Genomic DNA, 25,600 nt, shown 5'->3' on the forward strand with positions numbered 1-25,600 from the left:
ACTCGCGGTAGACTGCGTAAAGCGCACCGCAAAATAATGCGGTATCGCCCGCGCATTTTGAATGGCTACATCTGTACAGCATTACAGTCTTAAAAACACTTCCTCATGGAACATCTCAACACCCTTTTCACTCTTACTGGTAGCTGCTGGAGCCTGAAGCTTCCCTGGAGTTTCCACTATCTGCTATTTCAGCCAGACTGAACTGTTTTGTTATATAGTATGTTCTCAGTTTTTCTTGTTCCTCTATCTTGTTCACACATTTACTCACTGCTGCACTTGGGCAGACAGCTCCTTTACCCCTGTCTTCCTCCTTTTCTAGCAGCAAAAAGTGAACAGATATCTAATTACAGACATGTCAATGCTCATTAAATTCCTATTGTTTTCATTGCCTCTGTTCATAACCAACAACACAAGAGTATTATTTTTTATTATGTTTTGTGCAAAATACTCAGTGAATACTTTGAGAATATATACTTCCTGATACTGATGTCTTCTAATATACTGTATATCTAAAACATTTCTTGACAGCTATGATAGAGGTCAGTCTGTCTTCATAATTCAGTGATGTGTTTAATCTCCACATCTGACAGGAGGTAGCAGCACAAGGTCTTGACAACGATCACGAGTCCTGAAGACTGGATAGATCTTCTCCCCCTGATTAAATACCATGTCTGTGAAAGTGTAGATATGAGACCTGGACTCCACTGTGTAAAAGGAGACCTTCCTCTCCTCGATATCCATACATACCCCCACCTTCCTTGGCCTCAGACTGGAGAGCAGAGGTGTTACAGGGTCAGAGAGGGCAGAGAAACCAGAGTAGCCACTGTACAGACCCCAGTAGCCACCCTGGGGAACAAAGCTAAACCCTGCTTTCCTCTCTGCAGACTCTCTGGTCACTCCTATTGTCCAGTCATCATTCCCCTCCACTTCCCAGTAGTGTCTTCCTGAGGTGAAGCCTTCCCTGCTCAGGACACAGGACCAGTAATCAAATCTCTGTGGATTGTCAGGGAGATCCTTTTCTTCTCCTCTTCTCACTCTCTTCCCATCCTCAGATACAATGAGAGCAATGTGAGCTGTATGAGGATCCAGGGAGAAATACTCTGCTGGGACAAAACAGGACAGATTGGTACAGGAGAGGTTACACTAAAAATTAAGCTATCCTTTACAACTCGTAACCCATTTCACCGCTTTTCTCTATAGCTTCTCATTCTCAACCAGCTTAATCTTTGGATCGTTTTTTTTCACCATTGTACATTTCCCTAAATATCCAAATCTGCTCCTGCTGTTCCTCTGTTTATAGAATCTTTACCTTCACCATCATCTCACCATCTCCAATATCATCATTCCCCCTACTACATCTCCAATTTAAATATTTAAATATTCCTGCTATCAAAGACTGGACTCTCCATAAACATCTTTCCTCCAAAAGGAATGTCCTACACAATGTTTTTTTTTTCCTTTTCTCTTTTCCTAACTCTTATGAGGCTGATTCTCAGATCTTCCATTCGGCCTTATCCTTCTTTTTTATTTCTACTCTTAATATCCTATCTTCTGAATCTGCTTTTCTACTTATTTGTCTACTTTCTTTTTATTGTTCTTGTACTGTCCTTATTTGTTCCTGTTTCTTTCAACCCCCTGCTCATTCTACCATTTCCTCTGTTCTTTATTCTGCCTCTATCTCTGGTGTCAAACATGCACCAAACTCAATACCTTTGGTGCCTTCAGCCCTGGTTTCAATCTTTGCTGCTCCCGATGTCACCTACTTGACCCAAGTTCTGTCCAATGTCTTATCCTGAGCTCAAACACCAAGCCCTGATATTTGCACTTAACATGACCTATTAATTACCTCCTATTACCCATTTCATTCACAATGTATTTTTCTGTTCACAACACTGCAACTCTGTTAAAATCCCAACCCAAAGAAATGCAAGCCCCATATCTTTCAGACTTTTCTCCTTCAATTCACAGTCAGCCATATCCTGCAACTCTCTTTCAGCAGACAATCTACAGTACTGTACCTCTCTCGTCGAACCCGGTTTCATCCCTTTTAAACCTTGCTGTTCCTGATTCCACCTTCTCAGCCCCAGGTCTTGCATTATATCTTCTATTCAGTCACCAGGTGTCCTACAACATTACCATTCCCTCTTTCCCATTCCTTTTCTAGTTTCACAAAACATTCCTTTATTTAATTAATCAATCCCTTCATTCTGACTCCTTTTCAGCTCACATCTCTGCTCTTATAATAAAAAATTCCAACTGTACCACTATTCCAGTTTCTGCACCTACCGATGCCTTGATGTTCTCTGCACCTCTTATCCCCATGTAATAGCAAATTTCACAATTTGTGGACTTTAACCTCACCCATCTTCTTATTCACTCTACTAGCCCTTCTCAAACTAGAACCATTGATTGTAGTCCTCTTTCCTTCTGGAGCAAATCTACAGACTTTTGTTCTTTGTCCTTCCTTACCATGACAAACCAATTGATGGTAAAATGTCTCGCACACTGTAAGAGGACCATTCCTTTGAGTCTTATTGGTTTCTAAGAACACTTTCAGAAACACAGTTTCCTACTATATTCTTGTTCTCATTCACATCTAAAGTGTACAGTACCTACCTTGATGAGGAATGGACCCCTCTGCTCCTGTAAAGAGCAATGAAAAAGATCATTACTGGAAGTGCAGAGAGAAGGTGTTAGAACAGAGTAGGACCTGATGCAATTGAGAGCTGCGCTGCTCAGAAGGCATGTCTCGGTGAGTGAACAGTGTGGGACTGTGGCCACAGAGCCTGTGCTCATTGGTGACACATCTGTCTGCTTGACAGGTACCTCAAGCCTTTTTAGAAATCCCAAGTTCTAAGAAACAACACAATATTGAAAACATTCTGTTTTTAGTTTGGGATTGAAAGACACCTAGTTTATTTTCTCTGATGTTTACAGTCTTGCATGTTCAAATGCACCCTCTATTTGCACTGTAAAATAGATGAAAATTGAGTTGTATCTGTTTCCATAAGGCCCACCAACCTTCACCTTCTATGCAGTATGTGAGCCAGCAGAGTTACTAAACTTAAATTGTTACAGAGATACTTTTCTAACCAGTTTTAAGTCACATAATTGGTGAAACATAATTTATTGTTTGATGATGTGATTAGTTATTTTTTTCATACCATTTTTGCATTTTTGAATGACATACGGTCATATTTTCCAAAATAACTAATATCAACGTCATCGAGTGATGTGTCTAACCATTCAGTTCACCTCCACTGCATTGTTAACAAAGTGAAGTGGAGTATGGTAAACTACATTGTAGCAAACTATAACAGAAAATCCCAAACTACAGGATAACTTTCCATACTACCATATAGTAATTTATAGCAGTGTTTTATATTAGAGAACTGTAAATTACAGCATGGTTTAGTACAAGAAACTACAGTGGATTTATTAAATTCTACTTTATTTCAGGCTGAATTTTTCATCTTACAGGACATACTGTGGACTACTTACCAAGTTCTTTAAGAAGTACTAATGTATTTCCTGCAAATAATGAAAGATGTAAATCGTAAGTCAGTGCCATAACAATGTTCTAATAGTATAAGAAACCCTATTCTATAAACAATAATAAAATAATATCTGAAATTACATGAGCAATACTTTATATGCTTAAAGCTAAATTTAAAAGGCATGAAACAGTTAACCAAACTAGAACTCAGAATTATTTTGTATGGTATTTTAAGCACTATCAAGAGTAAAAACTACAAGAATCAAAATATCCAGAAACCAGTTACTTTAGAATGTGTATGCAATCCTGCACTGTACAATACTGCATGTAATGTTACTACAGAGACATTTCCTAACACCAGCTCTATTGATTCACTTACGTTTAGATTCCCACAGCCTCTCCTCCTCTGTAAAAAACATAGACAGTGAAGTCACTATCACTGATAAGGCTCCTGCACTGACAGCAGCTGTTTTTTTAAATATTTTCAGTTTGTAAATTAAGAACAAACTTCAAAAAGTCTAAAGTCTCTGATATTTAAACACTGCTAAATCATTTTCTCTTACTATCTAGAGTTCAGACAATATTCTCTGGTTGAATTACAAAGTCAAATTCAGTAAATTTGACTTAAAGGCTAATCCATTTTACAAAACCGGTAATTGCAATTTATTGAACATCTTTAGATCATATATATTTTCACTTTGGAAATAAAGTAACCAAAAGCAAAGTATGTACTGTATGTTTTCCTCCTTATACAGTATGTGCTGGAATGGCCAAGTACAGTAGGTAGACATCTCAAATACAGAGCATTGACTAATATGTTGCATTTTGTTTTTGCTAAATCCCCTTGTTGTGCTTTTACATAACAATGAGTCTAGATGTTTCACAAGTACTGTAGGTACACAAATGAAGCAATACATTAAGTGTAAAGTTTTATAATGGTTCCTTAATACAGTCGTTAGTAAAAATACAAAATCTGTTAGTAAAAATGTTCTTCTGTTTGTTAAGCAAACCTCCTGTAAAAGCTGCTTAACTGAATCCTGCTATTTCACTGATACCAACTGTCAGGTGATGGTCAGGTGACTACTATTTAGTCAGCTATTATACTGTAGTTATCCTGTAACATATAGAATGGAGAAGATCCTGTAGTGACTCTAGTCAAGAGTGATGTGCTCAGTAGAGTGTGTGGAAACTGTTTTAACTGCTACCAAACTCACACTAAGAGCTCATTAGAGTTGAACAGTACAACACAGGGCACTGAGGAGAATGAGGCTCATTAATGAAGAACAGCCTGCTCTCATCAGCTCTCACTCTGTGGTACAAGGTGAGAGAGAGTCAGTGTAAATCTTCCAAAATGTCTGCACTGAGACTGGAAAGCCACAACAAAATGATACAATGATTCCCAGTGATCAGCACTACTAGTGTCTCTGATAAGAATGAGAATGAGGGCTGTTCTTGAGATACGTGTACTTGCAGATCTAAAAAAAATATTATCAAAACTTGGGCAAGAACATAATACATTGTAATTTGTAGCTATGACACACTGGGTGAAGAGTATGGATCACGTCCTCATGGAGCGTTCATGACACAAGAACTGCAAGACCTGAATAATCTGGTAAATACAGAATCTCCAGTACTGTATTATTTTAATACCTGAAACAAAACAAATAAACAATCTGGCTTTTTCTAGCATTTACTTCATCTTCCTCTCGTTTGCTACCTGCTGATAGTTGATAACCAGCATGGAAAGACTTCTGAAAAATAGATGATGAATGTTTTACCAAAACAATATTTTTTGTCATTCGGGTACAAATCCAGGGAAGATTATCTTTCCAAAACTCAAGTCATGTTTCCAAAAGACTAAAATTATTGTACTTCCTTCAAGCAAATTCATGCAAATTAATCTGACCACAGCTTCCATGCAGACCAAACAAATTTCCATAAATCTTTGTTCTTTGTTGTTTTCTTTAAATGTGTTTGCAATTATCTGAGTTTAGACAAAAGGGAAACAGGAGAACGTTTCCTAAACTATGTCCTAAAGGGTACTGTATGTCTAAGATCAACCCAGGGGACTGCTTCACACTTACCCGTCAAGCAAACATACAAGGATAAAACTAGAAACCAAATAGGATTTTATTTGAGATTAAAAATAGAAAGTGTTTTTTAAAAAAGAATTTGTCAATACCAATATCTTTATTAGGCTTTACAGCCAGGTGCTCAAACTCTAAATTTGTATACGAAATCCTGGATGAAATTTAAGCAACTAAACTTCCACATGAGCAAGACATATTCAACGGCTTTCTGTTGTGTGCAACAACCTTATGTTCTTAAGCAATTACTGTGAATCATCTGAAAAAGCCCTATCCATTCCAAAGTGCTTTATTTACTACATACTGTCCATTCTTCTCCAGTGGATCACCAAAAGTGCTGATGCTGCCATGGTAAAAGCTGCTGTTAAGAAGAGACACACCATCCATCTAGAAGGTCCAGGGAAAACATCTTCTAGAAAACAGCACAGAAATATATACCATAAATAAAATAAAACCACAAATCAGATATCCAATAAAGTTAATTCAAAGATTATTGCTGCAGGTTTAACTCTGAAGCATAAGACAACTGGAAAGTCCAAGTTCTTTTTTTTTCAGCTCAGATCCTGTGTGGCAATAAATGAGTCTTGAGAACAAAGAAAAAAAGAAGAACCATGATGACTCAAATTAAAAAATAATGTATTTTTGAAAAATGTGAATCATTTCTGAGTCCTTTATTTTACAGCACAGTACTGAATGAGATTATAGTATGTAACTTTAGTTTATAGTTCCAATTTTGCAGAAAAAGTTCCAATCAGAAGCAGATTGAAATGAAATTAATGTTAAACATTTGGTGTTTTTAGCTTGTCACCCATTACATTTTTATTAGTCATTAAACATCCTATGGGATGTCTCTTAAGTGAGACTTCAAGGAATGTAATATTCCCCTTTCCTGTCATGGATTCAATAGTAATCCTGAAAATCAGAGAGTTATATAACTGGTTTCTGGTAATTATTTCCTGATTTGGGTTGTGTTTAAGTATACAGTAAGTTATACAATGGGTATATTATACTTCAAATATTTTATATTTAGACTCCAATGTTCATGTTTAGTACTCACTGGATATGTAAAGCTGTGATCCACAGTCTGTTTCAGGTAGAGCACTTCTTAACAGACAGGAGAAAATGTTGGACTCCCGTTTGGCTGAGATGTAGCTCCTGACATTAAGTAGCCCCAGACTGTCCCTCTCCACTGTGGTGTTGGACAGTGATGTCACATCGTTTCCATCCCTATCTGTCCAGATCACTGCAGGTTCAGGGAACCACCCCTCTGATCTACATAGCAGCTGGTCCTCATCTCCTCCAGAGGAGTGGAGAGACACTGAGGGCTGGGAGCCCAGGGCTGTGGATTCATCATAAAAAATTGACAAGAACGCGGAGCTGGATTTGTTGTGATTCATTCAAACGACTTGTAAACTAAGAAAATTATTGTAAAATTTTAAAATAGGAATGATGAGATGTGCATACTCCAATTTAAGTGCAGTGATTTACAGTCAGCTCTTCAAAATTTTCTTAAATAAAATATTTACTTAATAAAATATCCTTAATCTTTGCATATTCTTTTCTTTTTTATATGCATATGATTGCATATTTCATTTGAAGGCTAACTGTATTTTTTTTAAATGTTCCTGTTATTTGTATACTTATAGTAACAGATCTTAACAACCATTAAGTGCTAGCCCTCGTTTTGCTCATCATCATCATTGCACATTCTACAGAAGCACCATTGAGAGCGAGCACCTTGACCAGCTGTATCACTGTTTGGTTTGGGAATTGCAACGCTTCAGACCGCAAGACCCTGCAGCTAATTGAGGAAACAGCTGAAAACATAATTGGAGCCTCCCTCCCTTCCATTCCTGTCATCTATCACAAGTGCTCCCCACCACTCCTCCCATAAACTCTTTGCCCTTCTACCATCTGGAAAAAGATATCGCAATGTATGGGCTAGCTCCACCAGACTCTGTAACAGGCTCCACAACACCCTGGAATCTACTTGCACCCACTCCAATTCCAGAAACAGGGTTTAAATTCCACCAGTGTTTTTGTGCATATTTTATTATGTATTTGCCTTAGTAATTTGCTCTATCTGCACTTTGCACTATGTGTATCCTGTCTGCAATGCCTATGTCAGTGTCTTGTCTGTATTTGCACCGTGGACCACAAGAAACAATATTTCATTCCACTTTATACTTGTATATGGCTGGATTGACAAACAGACGTGAACTTGAACTTGACTTTGTCAATGCTACAGTGCCTTATACCTTAGGTGATCCCAATTAAAAAAAAACAATAATCCACCACACATAAACACTGCTTGAGAGAGTGCACATCTCTTGGCTAAGACTAAAAGCAGATTAATAATGTTTATGTTCATTTCATGTCTAGAAACACAGTAACTGATTCAGCTATAATTACTGCCAAGGAACTCCGGTAAGAAGAGAATGAACATATTGTAGCAAGGGAATTTCTTACAGAGTTTCTCAAGTGAAAAATCGCCACAAAACAGACTGTAGAGTTTCCCTTCCGTGCTCTTCCACAGCACTACATCAGTCTCAACTTTACGTGTTTTTCAGTTTTAGGTTTCTACTGCAGGTTGACAGAACACATCAAATACTATTATCACAGAATGTACTGTGACACCAATCTCATTAGACCATTTAAAAAGACCATTAGACAAGCATCCATCCTCCATATAAATTATATACAAGCCAGCATCTTTTGTGACACTTTTCTCTCCCTAATTTTCCAGTGTTGTTACTCTGGACTGCTGTTCTTAAGTTTGAATTTCCTGTTTAAGTGGGGAACTTTTAAAATAAAAAAATTGAGTTTTAAATTTTGAACTGAGGGGTTACTGCCAGGGTCACTGTATCTCATCAATCAAATATAACAGATATCCATCACATTAAATGTAGTCCCTGTCACGATATTAGTTCCCCCTCCTTAATGGTGCTCCAGCCCTATCACTCAAGACTTTATTCTCTGCACCTGTTCCCTATTCCCAGCCCACCTTAAAAGCCAGGCGCTGACGCTCATCCGGGCTCTGCATCTGATTTCCATATCGTGCGAGTCCGGGACCTGGAAGCGCCTGGTCCCGTTAAGGCTTTAACCTCTGTTCCCGTTCCCGTTCCCCGTCCGCCAGTTCCGACCCGGCCTTCGTGGTTTTTAATTCTTGTTCTGATGGATCTCCTGGTTTTGGACTTACCCTTGCGTTTTGGATATTCCCTAGGACTACTCTCTCGGATTGTTTGCCTCGGCCACACCTCCCCCGTGCACCAGCGCACCGTGGACACGCCCCCCTGTCTTCAGCCCCGTTTTCCTGCATGACGTTTCCCTAGTGTTTCCTCAATCCGTTGGATTGTGTCGTCTGCATAAGGTCCGGAAAGAACTGTTCGTTACAGTCCCATCTGAATATCTGACTGAATATACTGAACATAAACATTGAATTCCAAAGATCCATGATCTTTAAAAGCTTGATTAATCACTCACCTCTAATGGACAGATCAATAAGAGCATCTTCATAATGTTCTGCAGACTCCACCACACACTTATACTTTCCATGGTCAGAGCGCCTCACATCCTTCAGTTTTAGAGACATGTTTCCTCTGGGGAGCTCCTCTGGGAAAAGCTCAGCTCTTCCGCTGTAAGAAGGGTTCTGTTTTTCAAAGTTATAGCTCCCATATTGGTATAAACACACAGCTGTTCTGTAATCTTCTCGAAACCACTTGATCTCTAGGTCCCCAGTGCTGATGTCTGGTGAGAGGTAACAGGGCAGGACAGCATCTTCACCAGGGAAAACAACAACAGGATCAGCTGGGCCAAGAACCTGAAACATTTCTGGAAGAGAAATAACATGCCTCCACCTTGTATACAAACTCACTGAAACAGGCTGCAGACACTTTGCAGTCATGCATTGTTTTCCTTATTTAGCCCTGCCTAAATGGAATCCAAGGTCAATATCCTGCTGGAATGGATGTACTGTACTCTTTAATAATCTTGAATTATTTTGGAAACTTTACAGTACACGCCTGGTTAGGGTTTTAATTCAAGGGAACCACTTGGTCATCTAGTCTGAAAAAAATAACATTTTTTTCCTTTCTTCAAAAGGCAACACCTAGGATGCCCTAATTTTCTTTCCAGGTCTTCTATTATATATTTACTAACTTGTATAACAAAACTAAACTAATTAAAGAATATAAAAAAGATTCTGCATGCTTTTTTTTTATAAAGACAGGACCTGGAATGGTGCTTTAAAAAAAATGGAAAAAAAATAATAAAAAGAAAAAAGTACATTTCTATAACAATTGAATTTACTACTGGCATTGCTAGATAGGTTATTGTTGTGTTCAGTATGTAAAAATGTTTGTATATTTTTTAACACTTCTGGTTTATATTTATGAAAAAAAGGGACAGGAGTCTTTGGGACATTCACTTGATTGAAATTGCAGAAATACAAAAGTAAAATGCAAAGACCACCTAAGAATCTCCCCTAACAGAATGTGCTGAATGACAGCTGTTTCAACTTATTAGATCAGATATGGATCTTTTGCCATGTTTATGTCTGAGCAGATATTGCATATCTAATCAAATCTGATCCAACTGGTCAGTTAAACACATTAGAACCCCCATTGGTCTCCATTTCCAGACAAAGCTTTAAATGTCTCATGTGTATATGTGTAAGGATATTCAAATGCAATTGAACATGAAATTGTCGCTACTTTATAAGTTAGGGAAACTGGGCGCTATGTATTTTGGCAAATATTTGCTTTTACTGGAGAATTGATAAATTGTTGACCGACTTTGGAGTTTCTCTGGACTACCACACCAGATAAATAGTAGTATAAAAATATTTAGTTGCCATATTTGATTTTACTTGGTTGCTAAATACACTGTTGTGAAGCTTAGGTTGTTTTGTATCTTGTGATATATAAAGTCTGTGGTGTTGTGTTTTGATTTTGCTGGTATAAATTGATTACATTCACTGGTTGTGCTGTTTGTGTGTGAAGTATTCCAGTAATTGCTAGCCCATTAATTTGTTGGTTTATGAGAAAATAGTTTCACTTAATAACTGTATTTCAAGGGTTTTCAAGACCACTTGCATTGGCAATACTTTCAGAAAGGATTGAAAATTATATTATTATTTTGGATATGAGCACAAATTACTGTTCTGTGATTTTAGATTTTAACGGAGTCTCTGTTGGGACTGGAGGATGAAAAGGTGCTGCCTTTCAAGCTATTTTGGGAACCTCAGCTTTGGACTGAACTACTGTAACTACACACTAACTACAAACTGCACACCTTCTCAACTACACACACTGAACAGAAGCTAACTAAAATACATACAACACCTGCAATCTAATGAATTTACAGCTCAGTATACAAGCATATAAAATAACAAATCAGTCTATTGGACAGAACCTGACACTGGGCTTCCTCTCTGTTAGCTCAAAGTTATAATCAGGGTCTTGAACCTGGGATTCCCTCAGGCCATAATTGTGTGGCTGTGATTTGGCACTTGTAATCCAGTTCAGCATAAGTATACTGAAATCTCTCATTGGATCAGATTTAAAAGCAGTGCGAGTTAGAGATGAATATAATCACTTTTTGTTCTGCTTTCTTGTTTTATTTATTTGATACAGGCTCAGTAGCTCTGGAGCTTGACCCAGTGATACTGCAGTTCATCTTTATTCTTAAGTCAGAGATCTGGATCTTGAACATCTCAAAGATAACAGGTGATCAGCACAACTTGATAGGTTTCAGTCCAGTGAGGTGAACATTAATAAAGTACCACCTCCCTGGAGCTTCTAGATTGACTTACCACCATCATTCTCAGTTGTTTGTCAATTAGCTGAACAAGAAAGACATAATAGACCATAGACTGTGGAATCCATTGTGCATGTCTCAGTCACAAAGATAAATTGAAGGTAAATGAAATGGAAATGGAAACTTTTCTCACTGTACCTGATCTAGCAACCAAGGTTTTGTGGAAGAACAGATGAAAGGTAAGAAGACACTCCCAGTGGTGCCACTTCATTTCTGAGATAAAAGATAGTATTTGTCAGTATCCTTCTCACATCTTGAGCAAACACTCTTACTAGTCACATTCAGAGTGACAGTCCTAGCTGCAGGGAGGTGCGTAATCACAGTTTTGTAGACACTCAGAATCACAGTCTAACGGAAGACTACTGTGTATTACAGACACTCATGGTGACAGTTCCGCTGCAGTAAGGTGTGTCTCTCTGTGCTGTAACTACAGCACTACAAACATCCAGAGTGAAATAGTAATCAAGTACAACTTGTTAACATTTTTGTTAAAGGGTCATATGGTCTTGAACATGTATTTTGTAAATGTATTTATAAATCTTTTGATTTTCTTTAGAAACCAGTCAGCCATTGAGCTAATGTAATATGCCATGTGTGGCTGCCACTGTAACTCCATCATTCACCCTTGCTAATATGATAGCTATAGAATTCATTCTGAAGTTTAGAGGAGCATTTTCCTGTTTGTGTAGAAGAAAGTGCAACTGTAATTACCAATTCTCTTCACCATATTAGAAGTAGGTTAAACAATGATCCAAAATATACAGCCAAATCAACCAAGACGTTCTTCAGGAGAAAACAGGGAACATCTTACACTAACCTTGTCAATTACCAGATCTAAATCCAATTAAGTAGTATTTTACATGCTAAAGAAAAAAAGAAGTCAGAACACCCCAACAATAGGCTCAATAAGAAATCAAAGTGGGTACAGCAAAGTTACATAAGCTAAGCCACAGATCTTAAATTATTGCACAATCTGGTTAACTTAATGGTTTGGAGACATCTAGCTATTATTAATGCAAAGTGACAGACAACCAAAGACTAATTTTCACACCATAAACGTCATTTAAATTTAGTGTGTTCCAATACTCATGATCACTTGAAATCACTGGCTTTAAAACAAACTCTATTTATCTGCTCTAATATGCATGGCATTATCACAAAATATAATATATTTCAGTTTTGATTTCTACATTAGATTTCAGAGTAAGGATACAGGAAACAGATGTAACAGAATTTCCGGCACACACATACTGTGAGTTGTAACATCCCACAAACACACAAACCTTTCCCAGTCTCTTGAATTCTATCACTAGAGTTTAGGAACTTACCGTTAATTTTAATTCAAAGTGCAGGTTATTTCAAATCCAACAACGCTAGAAAAGTTGTTTCTGGGGTTTTGTAAGATCCTGCACTTCCCCATTCATCTAGCTTCTGTTTTCTGTTTCATTTTCACCCTCACTCTTCACTCAATGTGAAGAGGAGCCTATATCACAGTGGGAGGATGTGCAGCTAAGGCACAAACAGAAAGAGAGGAGTTTATTTGCCGTATAGTACATGTACATTGGGATTCGGATTCGCCCTGTTCTCTCGGGATGTGCACAGTGCAATAGACAACGTTTTCACATAACATGCACAGAACATTACAAAACAGTAAGTAATGAAAAATAAAAACAGTATGAACAGTAAATAATAAATACAGTACAAAAAACACTGATGTATGGCCAAGTGCCTTTGAACCTCTGGCCAGCTGCTGGTTCTGTGATGATCGTAATCCCTCCTCTTAAAGGCGCTCTGGATCTTTCACATATTAGTTGATTATGTGCCACTGCCTCCTATCCTGCCCCTCCTTATGTAAGCCAGCCGTTCTTAATATTCTGGGCTAAGCATTGGAAGATGGACACCCAGAAGCCCGCCTACCAGCAGGTCCTGGAGTGACCCGACGGCATAGGCTTCATCACGGCGTCCTGACCATCTGGGTCCAGCCACCCCGAACTGTTGTCATGCCCCCTTGTTTGTCAACCTAACCAGGTCCTTGTCGTCTTCTCCCTGAGTGTCCGTTTCCACTTACTTCCACATACCGTCTGCATAGGGTCCTGACCAATGCATCGCTACAGGTTCCTTCTGTTTAACTACTCTATCTTCAGGTCTGCTTTCCTGGCAAGGGAGCATAAGTTGGTAAGTTGGTGCAACAGTGTGAGCTAGACCCCACATGCTACCCTGAACTTTAAAAGTAACATTGGGTAAAACCTATTAAGAATGATATTATTGATAAAGCTAATGCAGGCAATTTAACACACATCATGGGAGTTACAGACGCACTGAGAAAAAAATTAACCTGCAATACAAGCTTTTTGTTAGAAAAGATTATTATTAGAATACAAACAGAAAAATCAGTATACAGTACAGATATCTATACTTAGTGGCTCAGTTGTCATTTAACTTAAATGAATAACAGCATTTTCGGCATGGCAGATCCAGCGCATGTTGCTGTCCTTATTGAGCTCAATAAAACTGAATCTGCACAAGACTGTGTCCTGCTCCTCTGATGAAGAATTTTCCACTACAGAGTCAAAACTTCCTAATAAACTAATTTTCAGACCAACGTTCATTTATCTTGTTTTATTTACCTTTCACCCTCTGCTGATCCTAGGCATGTTTTTTACTGTCTACCAGAGCCCCAGTAGACAATGTGGAGAGTTCAAGTACTGTAGGTAGATGTGTCAGCATGCGTAGCCTGCAAAGGAACAAGTAAAGGTTCAATCTATGCTGAGAAGAGAAGAAAGGAAACACAACGTTTCGCTTGTGGAGTCACAGGTGTCACAAGTGTTCATTTTGCTTCTTTTCTTCTGTTTTCAATGTGGACACTATTCCACATGCATCTCCATGGCACCTTAAGCTGACAGCTTCTTTGACTCTCTGCCACTTCATCTCCCTAGCAACTTTGGTTACACCACATGCCCAAACTCCAACATGCTCTTTCTTTGCTGCTTTTCTGGCAATACACCCAGCAGTTACCACAGCTCCTCTTAAACATCTGTGATACCTGCAGCTGGCAACTCTTGGCTGTCCAGCCATAGCACCTCCCTTGCAAACACAAACATTCGCTGCCCCATCAGCTTCGTCAGCTGATACCTGAATCAGAGGTATTTTCACACATTAATTCAGTTCTTTGTCCCTCCCCTAACTGGTTAACAGCTGAAAACTCAGAGGCCTGCATGATGCATAAAGTGTGAAGCTATGAGCCCGAGATTGGAGAACTCTGAAAAAGAAAGCAAGAATAAGGATCACACTAAATGGTTAGATGTGCGTATAAATGTAGCAATTTTGGATATTATTATATTTAAATATTACATTTAATTAATCAACATTTAAGTAGGGTTATGATTAACATTAAAAAAGTATCAATATCACACAATTCCATAAAAAATAAGTACAAGAGCTAACTCTTGACACGCCCCCTCTGAAAGGTTGTTGATCCCTGCAGTAGAGGGAGGAGTCACTTTACAGAAGTGAAACAGAAACTGAACTGCTGATCTGGACGCCATCACTGGTAAGAGCTGCTGAACTCTTTCATTTTCACTAAATGCAGTGCTACACTGACATTCTTCTGTGAATAATTAATGATCTGTGGTTTGTCTCATTATCAGTGGAATGAAAGAAGAGTGTTAATAAAGAGCTCAGGGAGCTAAATTTACCTGGAACTGGGACTCTCTCTCATGCAGCTTGAAACTATACAGTTTAGCACTGAAACTATACAGACTATATAGGCATGTGGGCTGGGCTGAACTGAAAAAAGTGTTTTGAGGTGACAACTGCAAGTATCATTAACAATAATATAGAGTTTGAAAATCTGCTGAAGACTGTTAAAGGTTGTTTACAACATGACAAACTAAATATTTAGGGTTTAGGAATAATATTTAAAGCACAATTGGTGTTACAAGGTGTTACATTAGGAAAGACACTAGAGAAGGTATGTTTAGTTTCATTAGTGATTTAAGCCTCAGTTCCCAGAGTGCTGTTTTTCCCAGTTAAAATTCTCCCAGCCAGCCCAGTCTATAGTTTCCTATTTTGCTGTGTTCTTATAAGCTACTATAATGGTCTTATAATTTAGTGTACATAAATATATTCTGTCTATTACCTTGTGCATTTTTTTGTGTATGTCTGAAATACCTAATTCTCTTTTACTGCTCCTCTGTTGTCAGGAATGGCTTCATCCTGTCATTTCCTGCCTGAAGAGCAGTTCCAGTGCTCTATATGTCTGGATATATTTACCGACCCAGTGTCCACTGCATGTGGACACAATTTCTGCATGAACTGTATTGGAAAATATTGGGACAACAGTGAAGTGTGTCAGTGTCCACTGTGTAAGGAGACATTTTACAGAAGACCTGTCCTCCGTGTTAACAAAAGCTTTGCAGAAGTCATTGAACATTTCAGAGAGTCAAAAGATAGCAATTATGAAGAACTCTCTGCTAATCCTGGAGAAGTTCCCTGTGATTTCTGCACTGGAAGAAAACTGAAGGCTGTGAAATCATGCCTGGTGTGTCTCACGTCATATTGTTCAGTTCACATCAAACCACATTACAATGTTGTTAAATTAACAAAGCACAGGTTAATTGACCCAGTTTACAACCTTGAGGACAGGCTATGTGAGAATCATGAGCGACTCCTGGAGCTGTTCTGCAAGACTGACCAGACCTGCATTTGCCATTTCTGCACTGAGTTAGACCATAAAACACACAATGCTGTTCCTTTAGAAAAGGAATGCAGAGAGAAAAAGGTGAGTTTTAGAACCGTTTACTTGCTAGTACAAAAGTAATATTAAAAACTGTTGTTAAATACAAAATGTGATGAAATGTATTGTCACTCAGTTATAATAATAATAATAATTGCTTACACTTATATAGTGCTTTTCTGGACACTCCACTCGAAGCACTTTACAGGTAATGGGGACACCACCAATGTGCAGCATCCACCTGGATGATGCGACAGCAGCCATAGTTCGCCAGAACTCTCACCACACATCAGCTATCAGTAGGGAGGAGAGCAGAGTAATGAAGCCAGTTTATAGATGGGGATTATAGGAGGCCATAATTGGTAAGGGCCAAAGGGAAATGTGGCCAGGACACCGGGGTTCTACCCCTACTCTTTTCGAGAAACACCCTGCCCCACTAACACCCCTTTCAGCAGGGAACTTAGTTTTTCCCAGGAGGTCTCCCATCCAGGTACTGACCAGGCTCACACCTGCTTAACTTCAGTGGGTTGCCTGTTGTGAGTTGCAGAGTGATATTCCTGCTGGCAGTTGTAGCTCTTACAAGCTAATCAAAGGCACCAGCTTCAGTATAGTCTCCTCCTACAGGATCACACTCAGTGATTTGGACACAACTGCACTAATCTGTGGTACTGGCTATTTGGAATGGCTGGTTTTGCAGTCTCATTGGCAGTAACTATAGAACTATTACAAAATCCTTCTCTTCAGGAAGGGGAACAATAAGAAGACACAAGCAGTTCAGTCCATTGATAAATTGGGTAGACATGAACAGCAATGTTGTGCTTTGATGCTAACTGTCTTTTGTTAAAAAGACAACACTCTGAGATATGTGGTATTAATTTTACTGAGGCATGTCCTTGAACTCACTGTTTGATTATTGTTTTGGTTTAGTGAAGCTGTTCTAGTTCATTTATTACATTGAAAACAGGAAGCTTGGAAGACAAATCATTTTTTTCATTATAGGAAAATGAAAAATTATAATATAACATCAAGAATATAATTTCCCAATATGATAAAAATTGTTGAATGCAAAACTGACGAAATGACGAAAGCTATATACTGTAAAAATAATTGTTAGTTTCAGAGTCCGGGTTTTACCTGGGTGCCTTGTAGTGAAAGAAGGTCAGTGTAAGTTTCTGTTTACCAGTCCAGTGTCTGTGTGAATGTCTATTAAGCAGCTCATTTGTACTCCAACCGCAGTTACAGAAATGCTTCTAATCCTATTGTTTGTCCGCAGGTTGAGTTGGGAAGGATTCAGGCAGAAGTACAACAGATGATCCAGGACAGACTGATGAAGGTGGAGTATATCAAACAAGAATTGGACTTCAGCAAAGTGAGTCATGTCAAGAGTCATGTGGGGTATTGCAGACTTTAGAGATGGGATAGTTGTTCTCTCCCAGACACACAAAGGAATTCATGAAGTCTGAGAAGTATTATAATATCATTCTCCAGTTAAAGGACAATGCATTTTTCATTTAATAGTTAGGATAAATTCATCTATTCTCACTGACAGAAAATAAAAACAAAATTTGTATTTTTATGAAGACAACATGAATGTTCATATGGCAAACTCATTGACTCACCGAAGTCTTCTGGACACTGAACAATGTGTGTGAGACCTCTGAATAAGAGCAGGTTGCTACAGTATTGTTATAGTGTTGATGGAGTGGTAGTAAGCAAGCATCCTTCCCAGATAGAGTGAACATGTCCCAATATTGTGGTATACTGTACTGTCAGAGATATGTTACACTAATCCCATGGCACTCTTAATAATGTTACTACTGATAAACACTAAGCCGTGACCAAATTAAATACTGGGGTTGTACAATATGGCCATCATAAAGCTCATCCTTATTTCAATTCGTAAAGCAATTTCTAATTCTTCCACCTGATCTGCTGTGTAGTGGGACTGCTGTTGCAGAATAACTCTGTGTTACCAAGGTAGTGCACTTCAGTAGTGAATGAAGTGGGTCTCCTTTTATGTGTAAAGCACTTTGTAATCATTTAGTATGATGTAAGACCCCAAAGGAAAAGCGGGTATCACTATCATGTACTCTTCTTGAAAGAGCATTTCCTCCTATATCACAGTTTCCATACCACTACCCAACTGCAGTGACTAGAGACATTAATACAAGCCCATGGCACTGTTCATTAAAGTATAGGTGTTAAACCTAATGTCCTGGATACATTCCACTCAGGGTTTGTACAGCCTGGTCTCCCTAAGGATTTTTTGGTATTTCAATTGATGAAAGTATTTCCATCTGATCTGCTATGTAATGGTGCTGAATGACTGCTGTGTTTCATCCAGGTCAGGACTGGGTTATTTGAGGTAAAAGATCTACATTCTCTTTAAATTTTGTAATTTTTGTTACCTCATGATATACGTTTTTTTTTTCCTCTCAGCACTATGCACAGAAAGAGATTGAGGATAGTGTGTGGATCTTCACTGCACTTGTGAGCTGCATTGAGAGAAGCCAGGCTGAGCTCATTAAGCTGATTGAGGACAAGCAGAGAGCAGCAGAGAGGAGGGCTGAAGAGACCATTACAGAGCTGGAGCAGGAAATCACTGAGCTAAAGAAGAGAAGCACTAAGCTGAAGCAGCTCTCCCACAGTGAGGACCACCTCCACTTTCTACAGGTCAGCACACTACAGAGAGAAGAGAGAAATAACCATGTTAACATTAAGACAATAATTTAAATGCAGACTTACAAGTGTAATCATTTCCTTAGTAATTTAATCTCTCCTGTTGTAGAGTTTTCCATCCCTTTGCTCCCCTCCACACCTCAAGGACTGGTCTGACATAACTGTTCCCTCTGACCTCTGTCTGGGGGCTGTGAGGAGAGCCATGTGTCAGCTGGAGGAAACAGTCAGAGCTGAAGTGAATAAGCTGTCAGAAAGGGGTTTGTATTATTTCTGTTTTTTAATGAATAACAAAGAACAGTATTTAACTTTCATTAAGAGAATACAAGGCTTTTTGTACAGTGGGCACTAATAGTGACAAACATCAACTGTCTTTCAGTTTTTACAGAGACAACTGTATGATAGTCAAACGTCTCCCTACTTGTACAGTATATATTCATAAAGTCTTCAGTACTGCAGTATTCGTTATTTAGAAACTCACTTAAATCAATGTGTCATAAATGGTGTTCTTGAAGTCTGAAGTACCAAGTATATTTCTCCTCTACTGCTGTCTGTGATGAGAACAGGCAATGTGAACAGGTTTGTTCCTCCTTCACTGCTATTTATGTTGGGAAAAGGCAGTGTGAAAAGGTGTGTCTTCATTGCTGTCTGTGTCAAAAACAAGCTGTATGAACAGCGGAGCGGTGGCTCTGTGGCTAAGGATCTCCACCTGTGACTGGAAGGCTGCTGGTTCAAATACTGTGGCTGGCAGAGGAATCCTACTCTGTTGGGCCCCTGAGCAAGGCCCTTAACCCTAACTGCTCCAGGGGTGCTGTACAATGGCAAACCCTGTGCTCTGACCCCAGGCTCTCTCTCCCTGTCTGTGTCTCCATGGAGAAAAGCTGGGGTATGTGAAAAGACAAATTCCTAATGCAAGAAATTGTATAGGGCTAATAAAGAAACATTATTATTATTATTATTAGGTGTTTTCCTTCTTCACTGTTATCTGTATTGAGAACAGTTCACGTGAACAGGTGCGTCTTCATTGCTATCTGTGATGTGAATAGGTGTGTTGCAGGAAGACTGTGTGTCAGAATGTGTTTGTGTCCAGTCTAAAATGTGATTATTCTCCACTAGCTGTTGAATATTACCTGCTTTTTGTCACTGAGTCTCAGCTCCATCACAAATGGATAGCTCAGACATCATGTGAAGAGGGCTGTTGGTTACACAATGTCTTTAGCTTGGTACTGATGGCAGGGGGATGGTGTAGGGCTGACTGTGTGATAATATGTCTGTTGTAGTTTAAAGATCAACAGCTAAACTTGTCAGACAACACAATACTGTATATTACTGTACCACCCCAGGAAACTACAGTAAAATAAACAAAACCCAAAATAATGTTGAAAAAGGAGTGTTTTTTCTGTTCTCTAACATCTTTCTTTCTGTTTCCAGAGTTTGAGAGAGTGTGCAAATATGCAGGTGAGTCTATCTTATTTGAGAGGAATTTGTAACAGCGGTAGAAGCGGTCAATAAAATCTAATTTTCTAGTAAATTGATGTATTAAAATGTGTTCGTGAGAGAAAAACCATGTGAGTACTATATCAGTTTGTATTTCAATCTATAGGTTTCTGAAATTTATGAGATCACTAAAAAATGATTTCCTTTCAGTTTAAAACATAGCTATTTTTAATAACATCTGAATATTAGTCATTCCTTCATATACTTTTATTTGACAGATTTGTGAGATACAGATTATTTTATCCTTCCTGTCTCCTGTCTCTTTCACAGTTGATGTGACTCTAGATCCCAATACAGCTCATCCCTGGCTCATCCTGTCTGAGGACGGGAAACATGTGAGAGATGGAGACACACGACAGAATCTTCCTGACAATCCAGAGAGATTTAGTTCCTGTGTCTGTGTCCTGGGAAAGGATGGTTTCACTTCAGGGAGACATTACTGGGAGGTGGAGGTGGGGGAGAAGACTAAGTGGGATTTAGGAGTTGCTAGAGAGACTATCAAAAGAAAGGGTCAGATCACACTCAACCCTCAGAATGGTTATTGGACTCTGCGTCTGAGGAAGGGTAATGAATATGAAGCTCTTGCTGGTCCCTCTGTACTCCTCCCCCTAAGGAAGAAGCCCCAGAAGGTGGGGGTATATGTGGATTATGAAGAGGGGGTGTTATCCTTTTACAATGTGGAGGCCAAGGCTCATATCTACACTTTCACTGACACTTTCATTGAAAAACTCTATCCATACTTCAGTCCAGGTCTCCGTCAAGGAGGTACAAACACAGTCCCCCTGATCATCTCTCCTCCCAATCACACACACTGAATGAAGCAAATGATCTGTAGGAGGAGCAGCAAAAATAATTCCCAGTACCAGTACCATAAATGATGATTTATGATTTTAAAATCATTTAAACCACAGGGAATTTATAAAGGTTTTTGGACTTCCGAGCCACAGGGAGTGATATGTGGTTTAAACGGTTTCTAAAAACATAAAAACTAGAACACATTAAAACTTTCTTTTTCTGGTTAGTAAAGTAGCTTATAATTCTGTATAAAATTCAATTCAATAAAATGCAAAAACGTGGAGTAAAAATATTCTGCTTCAAATGTTTCTCTTCAGACATAATGGGAGACAACGTGTTATTTTGGTTACAATATTCTTGGAGAAATCCTTAAATTAAAGAAAGACCATGACCTACCTGATTTCTGTCAGTAGAGACCCCCACCTTTAACTCTGTGTTGTGGGTTTCTTTTGGCTGGTTGGTGAGAGTAGTTTTTTTAAGGATTGTGAAATTATGCTATTCTAACTGAAAAAAAATCAGCACTTCTATTTTCATTCTTGTGTGTTTTTTTGCTTCTGCTACAATATGCTACAATAGCTCAGAGCAAGTCATAGCACATTACAGTACAATACAGTCCAGAGCCCAGGAGAATGTGTATCTCTGTCTTGACCAGTCCCTGGTGGGTCACACTAAACACTTGTTGAAAAAGATAGACTTCAAATCTTATGTCAGAAAAACCTTTTTTTACCCAGTTTTAAAAATTAGAACATGGGAGGTCCAAGATTGAGGTAATGGTCGATCCTGTAGAGCTTCACACCATTTAATTGATATTTTCATAAATATCTACCAAAAATGTACCCTGTGCGATTTTTAATGTGAGATATGTTCATATGAGCCTTGAAGAATATTTTAAAAGAAACTGACAGTATGCCGCAAAGAAACAAAAAAAATCAAAATTTCAAAACAAAAATTCTCCAGAAAGCTTGCTCAGCCAGCCTGCTGTTCAACTAAGAACTTCCAGCAATGCTGATCGCACCACTCTGCCTTGTGCTTTGCCAAGCAATTTGAGCGATTAACAAGGTTATATTGATATTACCAAAGTAATTGAGGAAAAACTCTAATAGTCTAATCATGCAAACACTCCTGCGGAAAACTTGAAAGCTATGAAAAGCAGGCTTCTGAAGTCAAGCAAAAGATCACGACTGTGGAAGATGCCGCTGACTTGTTTGAAGATCTACAAGCTACAAGCACTGGAAAAAGAGGAGCATGAAATGGATGATCATACTGATGATTTGAAAAATAGGGGGAAAAGAAAGAATATACGGATCTTCAGCCTTCCTGAGAACTCAGAGAACCCACTCAATCAAATCCTTCAAGACCTGGCTGGCTAGGTTCCAAAATATTTAAACCAAATCTGGACGCATTAAGATCCAGAGGTCTCGCCACACACTAGCCCCCAAGACAGGTGCGGAACAGCGGATCATGGATTTTGTGTTTTTTTCATCCTTTTTGTCTTTTATTTCTATTATTTATTGCTTATTTAGAATAATGTAAATTAGTTGGTTTACAACTCAAAGGGTTGTTAAGTGAATAATTATTCAACTTGTTTCAGTATTTTCATAAGTCCTTACTGTATGTTAGATATTAGGCTACGAGAGAAAAGGTAATGCTCCTGTTAGTTTATGGGAAAGACCCTCATGCAAATTGTTTTATTGTTCCAAGTATAAAAGTTCTTGTTAATTTTTCTTCACTCTGCTCATTTGTGACAAACATTTTTCTGACTTACAGATTGTCATTAAGGAGACATTTATGACATTTTTGACAAAAATTATAGCTAGTAACATTAAAGCTAGGCATTTGGAAAATGATCCACATTTTGGCCAAGTCCATTCTGGAAACTGTAAAAATTGAACAAAGTAAAATGTAGGCATACACTGCAGCAACAACAAAAACTATTCAAACTATTTAATATATTTTTATATATTGGCTATAGCATGATGTTTTTATCCAAAGCAGCTGCTGCTGGGAGAAATATGACACTTCCTGAGCTTTATCTGCACCCAGTTCATGAGCTCAGACACCAGAAGATAAAACAACTGGAAGATTCACACACAAAATCTAGAACAGTGGTTCTCAAATGTTTTGGACCAAGGACCAACCCTCACCAAACCAAGCTTCCAAGTAGCACCTACAAGTCATCTTCTCATAGGAACCACAGAAAATCTCAATGACCAACATTGGTGCGCGCACACACACTCACAAACACATATAATAAAAATAGCACTAGTGTGACTAGTGTGCTGTCTGTGTCAGGTTCAGCAGCAGAGCTTTAGGAATGCTCACTTACAGCTCTTCTTTGGGCAGTAGTGTGGTACACTATGAAGTCACTGACCTGGACCCACTATTAATGCATTCGCTATCAGGTCACTGTCTCCCCTCTCTGACCACAGCCAGGTTAATCCACACATCAAAAGAACATACTAGCTCACAAAGACATACAAAGACAGCCCAACCGTAACGAAGCATTATTTCCGGACCCTATGCAGATGACAAAATCCGGGGTAAAGTAAGAAAAACGTGGGGGAAAAGGCATGCGGGAGTCGGGGATGAAAACAGGGGGGGTGTTCGGGGGAGGTGTGGCCGAGGCAAACCATCCAGAGCTGAGTCCAAAAGGGGAATCCAAAACGGGGCAAAAGTCCAAAGCCAGGCAATCCATCCAAGACAGATGAGAATAAAATAAGAACCGGGTCGGGACCGGGACCGGGACCGGAACAGGAACAGGAACAGGAACAGGAACAGGAACAGGAACAGGAACTAAAACCTTGACGGGACCAGGCGCTTCCAGGTCCCGGACTCGCCTGGTATGGGAACCAATGCAGAGCCCGGAATAAAGTAGGCGTCTGGCTTTTAAGGGGCGACTGAAAAGGGGGCTGGAACAGGGAGCAGGTGCGGGAGATGAGTGAAAAACAAGGAAGGGCTGGAGCGTCCTTATGTGGAGGGGTTTACGCTCGTGACACCAACAAGCTGTATGACAATTAAAAGTCCTACAGATGGGGTACAAACAACCTAACCGAGTTCCAGAGATGACTAAGTAATTGAGAAACTCAAACATTATTGAATACAATCCTTAGAATAGAATAAGTATACAGTATATGTGCCTATATAAAAATTAAACCAATTTTTTTTTTATAAATTAGCCCTGAAATCAAAATGAATCTTTCTGTTACTTTCATCAGATAAGAAACTAGCAGTCTGGTACCATGAAAGGAGAGCTTCTTTACTAAAACCATGGGTTAGAAGAGTCAGAGCATTAACTTTATGTTTACTGTCTACATCACTCACAGAGCTCACACCCGAAGAAGGCTCCACAGCCGAAATGTTGTTTCCTTTCATCTCTCTTCAGCATGGAATAAACCTTTAACTTGTTCCTTTGCTGCCTACGCATGCTGACGCTGATGCATGCTGATGCATGGAGGTGAACAGGAGGTTTAAGAGTTAAGAGTTACGATTCAAACATTCTTTTTCTATTTGCTACCAAACAAGCAAGATGAACCAAATGGTCTCCTACTATAAACCTTGTTTTGATGTTTGTATATACTGAGAGCAAATGTAGTGTAGACCTACAGAAATTCAATTATTAACACATGGTTTAGAGCTTTCTTATCCTGTATTTATTTAAAAAATAAAACTTCAGATGATGCACAAATAGTGCAATAAATGCTGAATGCATGAGAAGCATCAGTTTTGTAAGGGGTTAATATTATTTGTTTTTTACAAATGTTTCAGATCTAGCTATAGTTCTTACACAAGTTTGAAATGTATAATTCATACATTAAACTCAGTAAAAACATATATATTAGTTCAATTATCCCAGCACACAGTAGCTCCAATTCTGACCTGACTGTTTACTCACACACTGCAGTATCTGACCTCTTCTCACTGTCACTCTAGCACAAATCAGCTTCAGTCCCGCCCTCTGACTCTTCTTTGGCACTGAGTTTACGTACAGTATTTTAGCTCATGGTCTCTGCATGTAAACATCAAAGTTGCTCTAAGATGAATATGGATTGCACGATGAAGACTGTTATTCTGCTTAATCCTCCACCTTAACTGGCGATAGTGTTGGATACTAGAGACATGGCACACCTTACTTCTTTTATTGTATCTAAACTGACCTGTTCAGCCTGAAGAACAATGTTCCTATCCCTTCTGATAAAACCTCTCTGGAGTCAGTGACAGTGAGCAAGGGCTGGAGAGCAGGTGGGAATAGGCAGACCTGTCATTCATGTTTGAACTAGGTTGATATATTGTAATATTATCAGGTTTAGTAGAGATTACGTTAAACAATAAGTGGCATTAATGTTAAAAGAATCTTATAAATGTAAGATGTATCCAATATTTCAGCTTGTATAAAATAACTAACTGAGTGGGAACAAAGCCTTTTATTGACATGATATCCTATAAGTCCTTACCTGGATATTCTATGACATTCTAATAAATTAATTTTAGGGAACAGCA

The 25,600-nt window shown here is 38.7% G+C and overlaps 2 protein-coding genes across 6 annotated transcripts; one reads left to right on the top strand and one right to left on the bottom strand.

The window, feature by feature from the left end:
• Nucleotides 1-410: 410 nt before the first annotated feature.
• LOC102684280 (butyrophilin subfamily 1 member A1-like) lies at nt 411-12,819 on the bottom strand. Of its 5 annotated transcripts, none has more exons than XM_015361624.2 (9): nt 12,729-12,819; nt 11,539-11,613; nt 9,067-9,330; nt 6,641-6,922; nt 5,888-5,995; nt 3,876-3,902; nt 3,502-3,531; nt 2,617-2,643; nt 411-1,103 (listed from the first exon to the last, which is right to left on the bottom strand). In XM_015361624.2, the coding sequence occupies exons 2-9, from the start codon at nt 11,609-11,611 to the stop codon at nt 571-573; spliced, it is 1,344 nt and encodes a 447-aa protein (XP_015217110.2). In that variant the 5' UTR covers nt 11,612-11,613; nt 12,729-12,819; the 3' UTR covers nt 411-570. The 5 variants fall into 5 exon arrangements, with proteins under 5 accessions (XP_015217110.2, XP_015217108.2, XP_015217107.2 ...); XM_015361622.2 differs by having other exon boundaries at nt 9,067-9,360; XM_015361621.2 differs by having other exon boundaries at nt 5,888-5,992; nt 9,067-9,414.
• Nucleotides 12,820-14,915: 2,096 nt separating this feature from the next.
• On the top strand, nt 14,916-21,393 carry LOC102684477 (E3 ubiquitin-protein ligase TRIM39-like). Its single transcript, XM_006637999.3, has 7 exons — nt 14,916-14,950; nt 15,603-16,180; nt 17,409-17,504; nt 18,575-18,808; nt 18,924-19,071; nt 20,243-20,269; nt 20,579-21,393. Exons 2-7 carry the CDS (start codon nt 15,605-15,607, stop codon nt 21,121-21,123), a joined length of 1,626 nt encoding a protein of 541 aa, XP_006638062.2. The 5' UTR covers nt 14,916-14,950; nt 15,603-15,604; the 3' UTR covers nt 21,124-21,393.
• Nucleotides 21,394-25,600: the final 4,207 nt, after the last annotated feature.

The sequence above is a fragment of the Lepisosteus oculatus genome, chromosome 13 (assembly GCF_040954835.1).
Source record: "Lepisosteus oculatus isolate fLepOcu1 chromosome 13, fLepOcu1.hap2, whole genome shotgun sequence".
In the NCBI taxonomy this organism is placed as follows: Eukaryota; Metazoa; Chordata; class Actinopteri; order Semionotiformes; family Lepisosteidae; genus Lepisosteus; species Lepisosteus oculatus.

Excerpts from the sequence above, each read along its gene's own strand:
- LOC102684280 (XM_015361619.2), bottom strand. The coding sequence starts at position 11,611 with ATGAAGTGGCACCACTGGGAGTGTCTTCTTACCTTTCATCTGTTCTTC. Across the intron at positions 3,903-5,887 it reads CCACTGGAGAAGAATGGACA|AGGAGGAGAGGCTGTGGGAA; the intron begins GTATGTAGTAAA and ends TGTTTTTTACAG. Across the intron at positions 1,104-2,616 it reads GGGGTCCATTCCTCATCAAG|CAGAGTATTTCTCCCTGGAT; the intron begins GTAGGTACTGTA and ends GTTTTGTCCCAG.
- LOC102684477 (XM_006637999.3), top strand. The coding sequence starts at position 15,605 with ATGGCTTCATCCTGTCATTTCCTGCCTGAAGAGCAGTTCCAGTGCTCT. Across the intron at positions 16,181-17,408 it reads AGGAATGCAGAGAGAAAAAG|GTTGAGTTGGGAAGGATTCA; the intron begins GTGAGTTTTAGA and ends GTTTGTCCGCAG. Across the intron at positions 20,270-20,578 it reads GAGAGTGTGCAAATATGCAG|TTGATGTGACTCTAGATCCC; the intron begins GTGAGTCTATCT and ends TCTCTTTCACAG.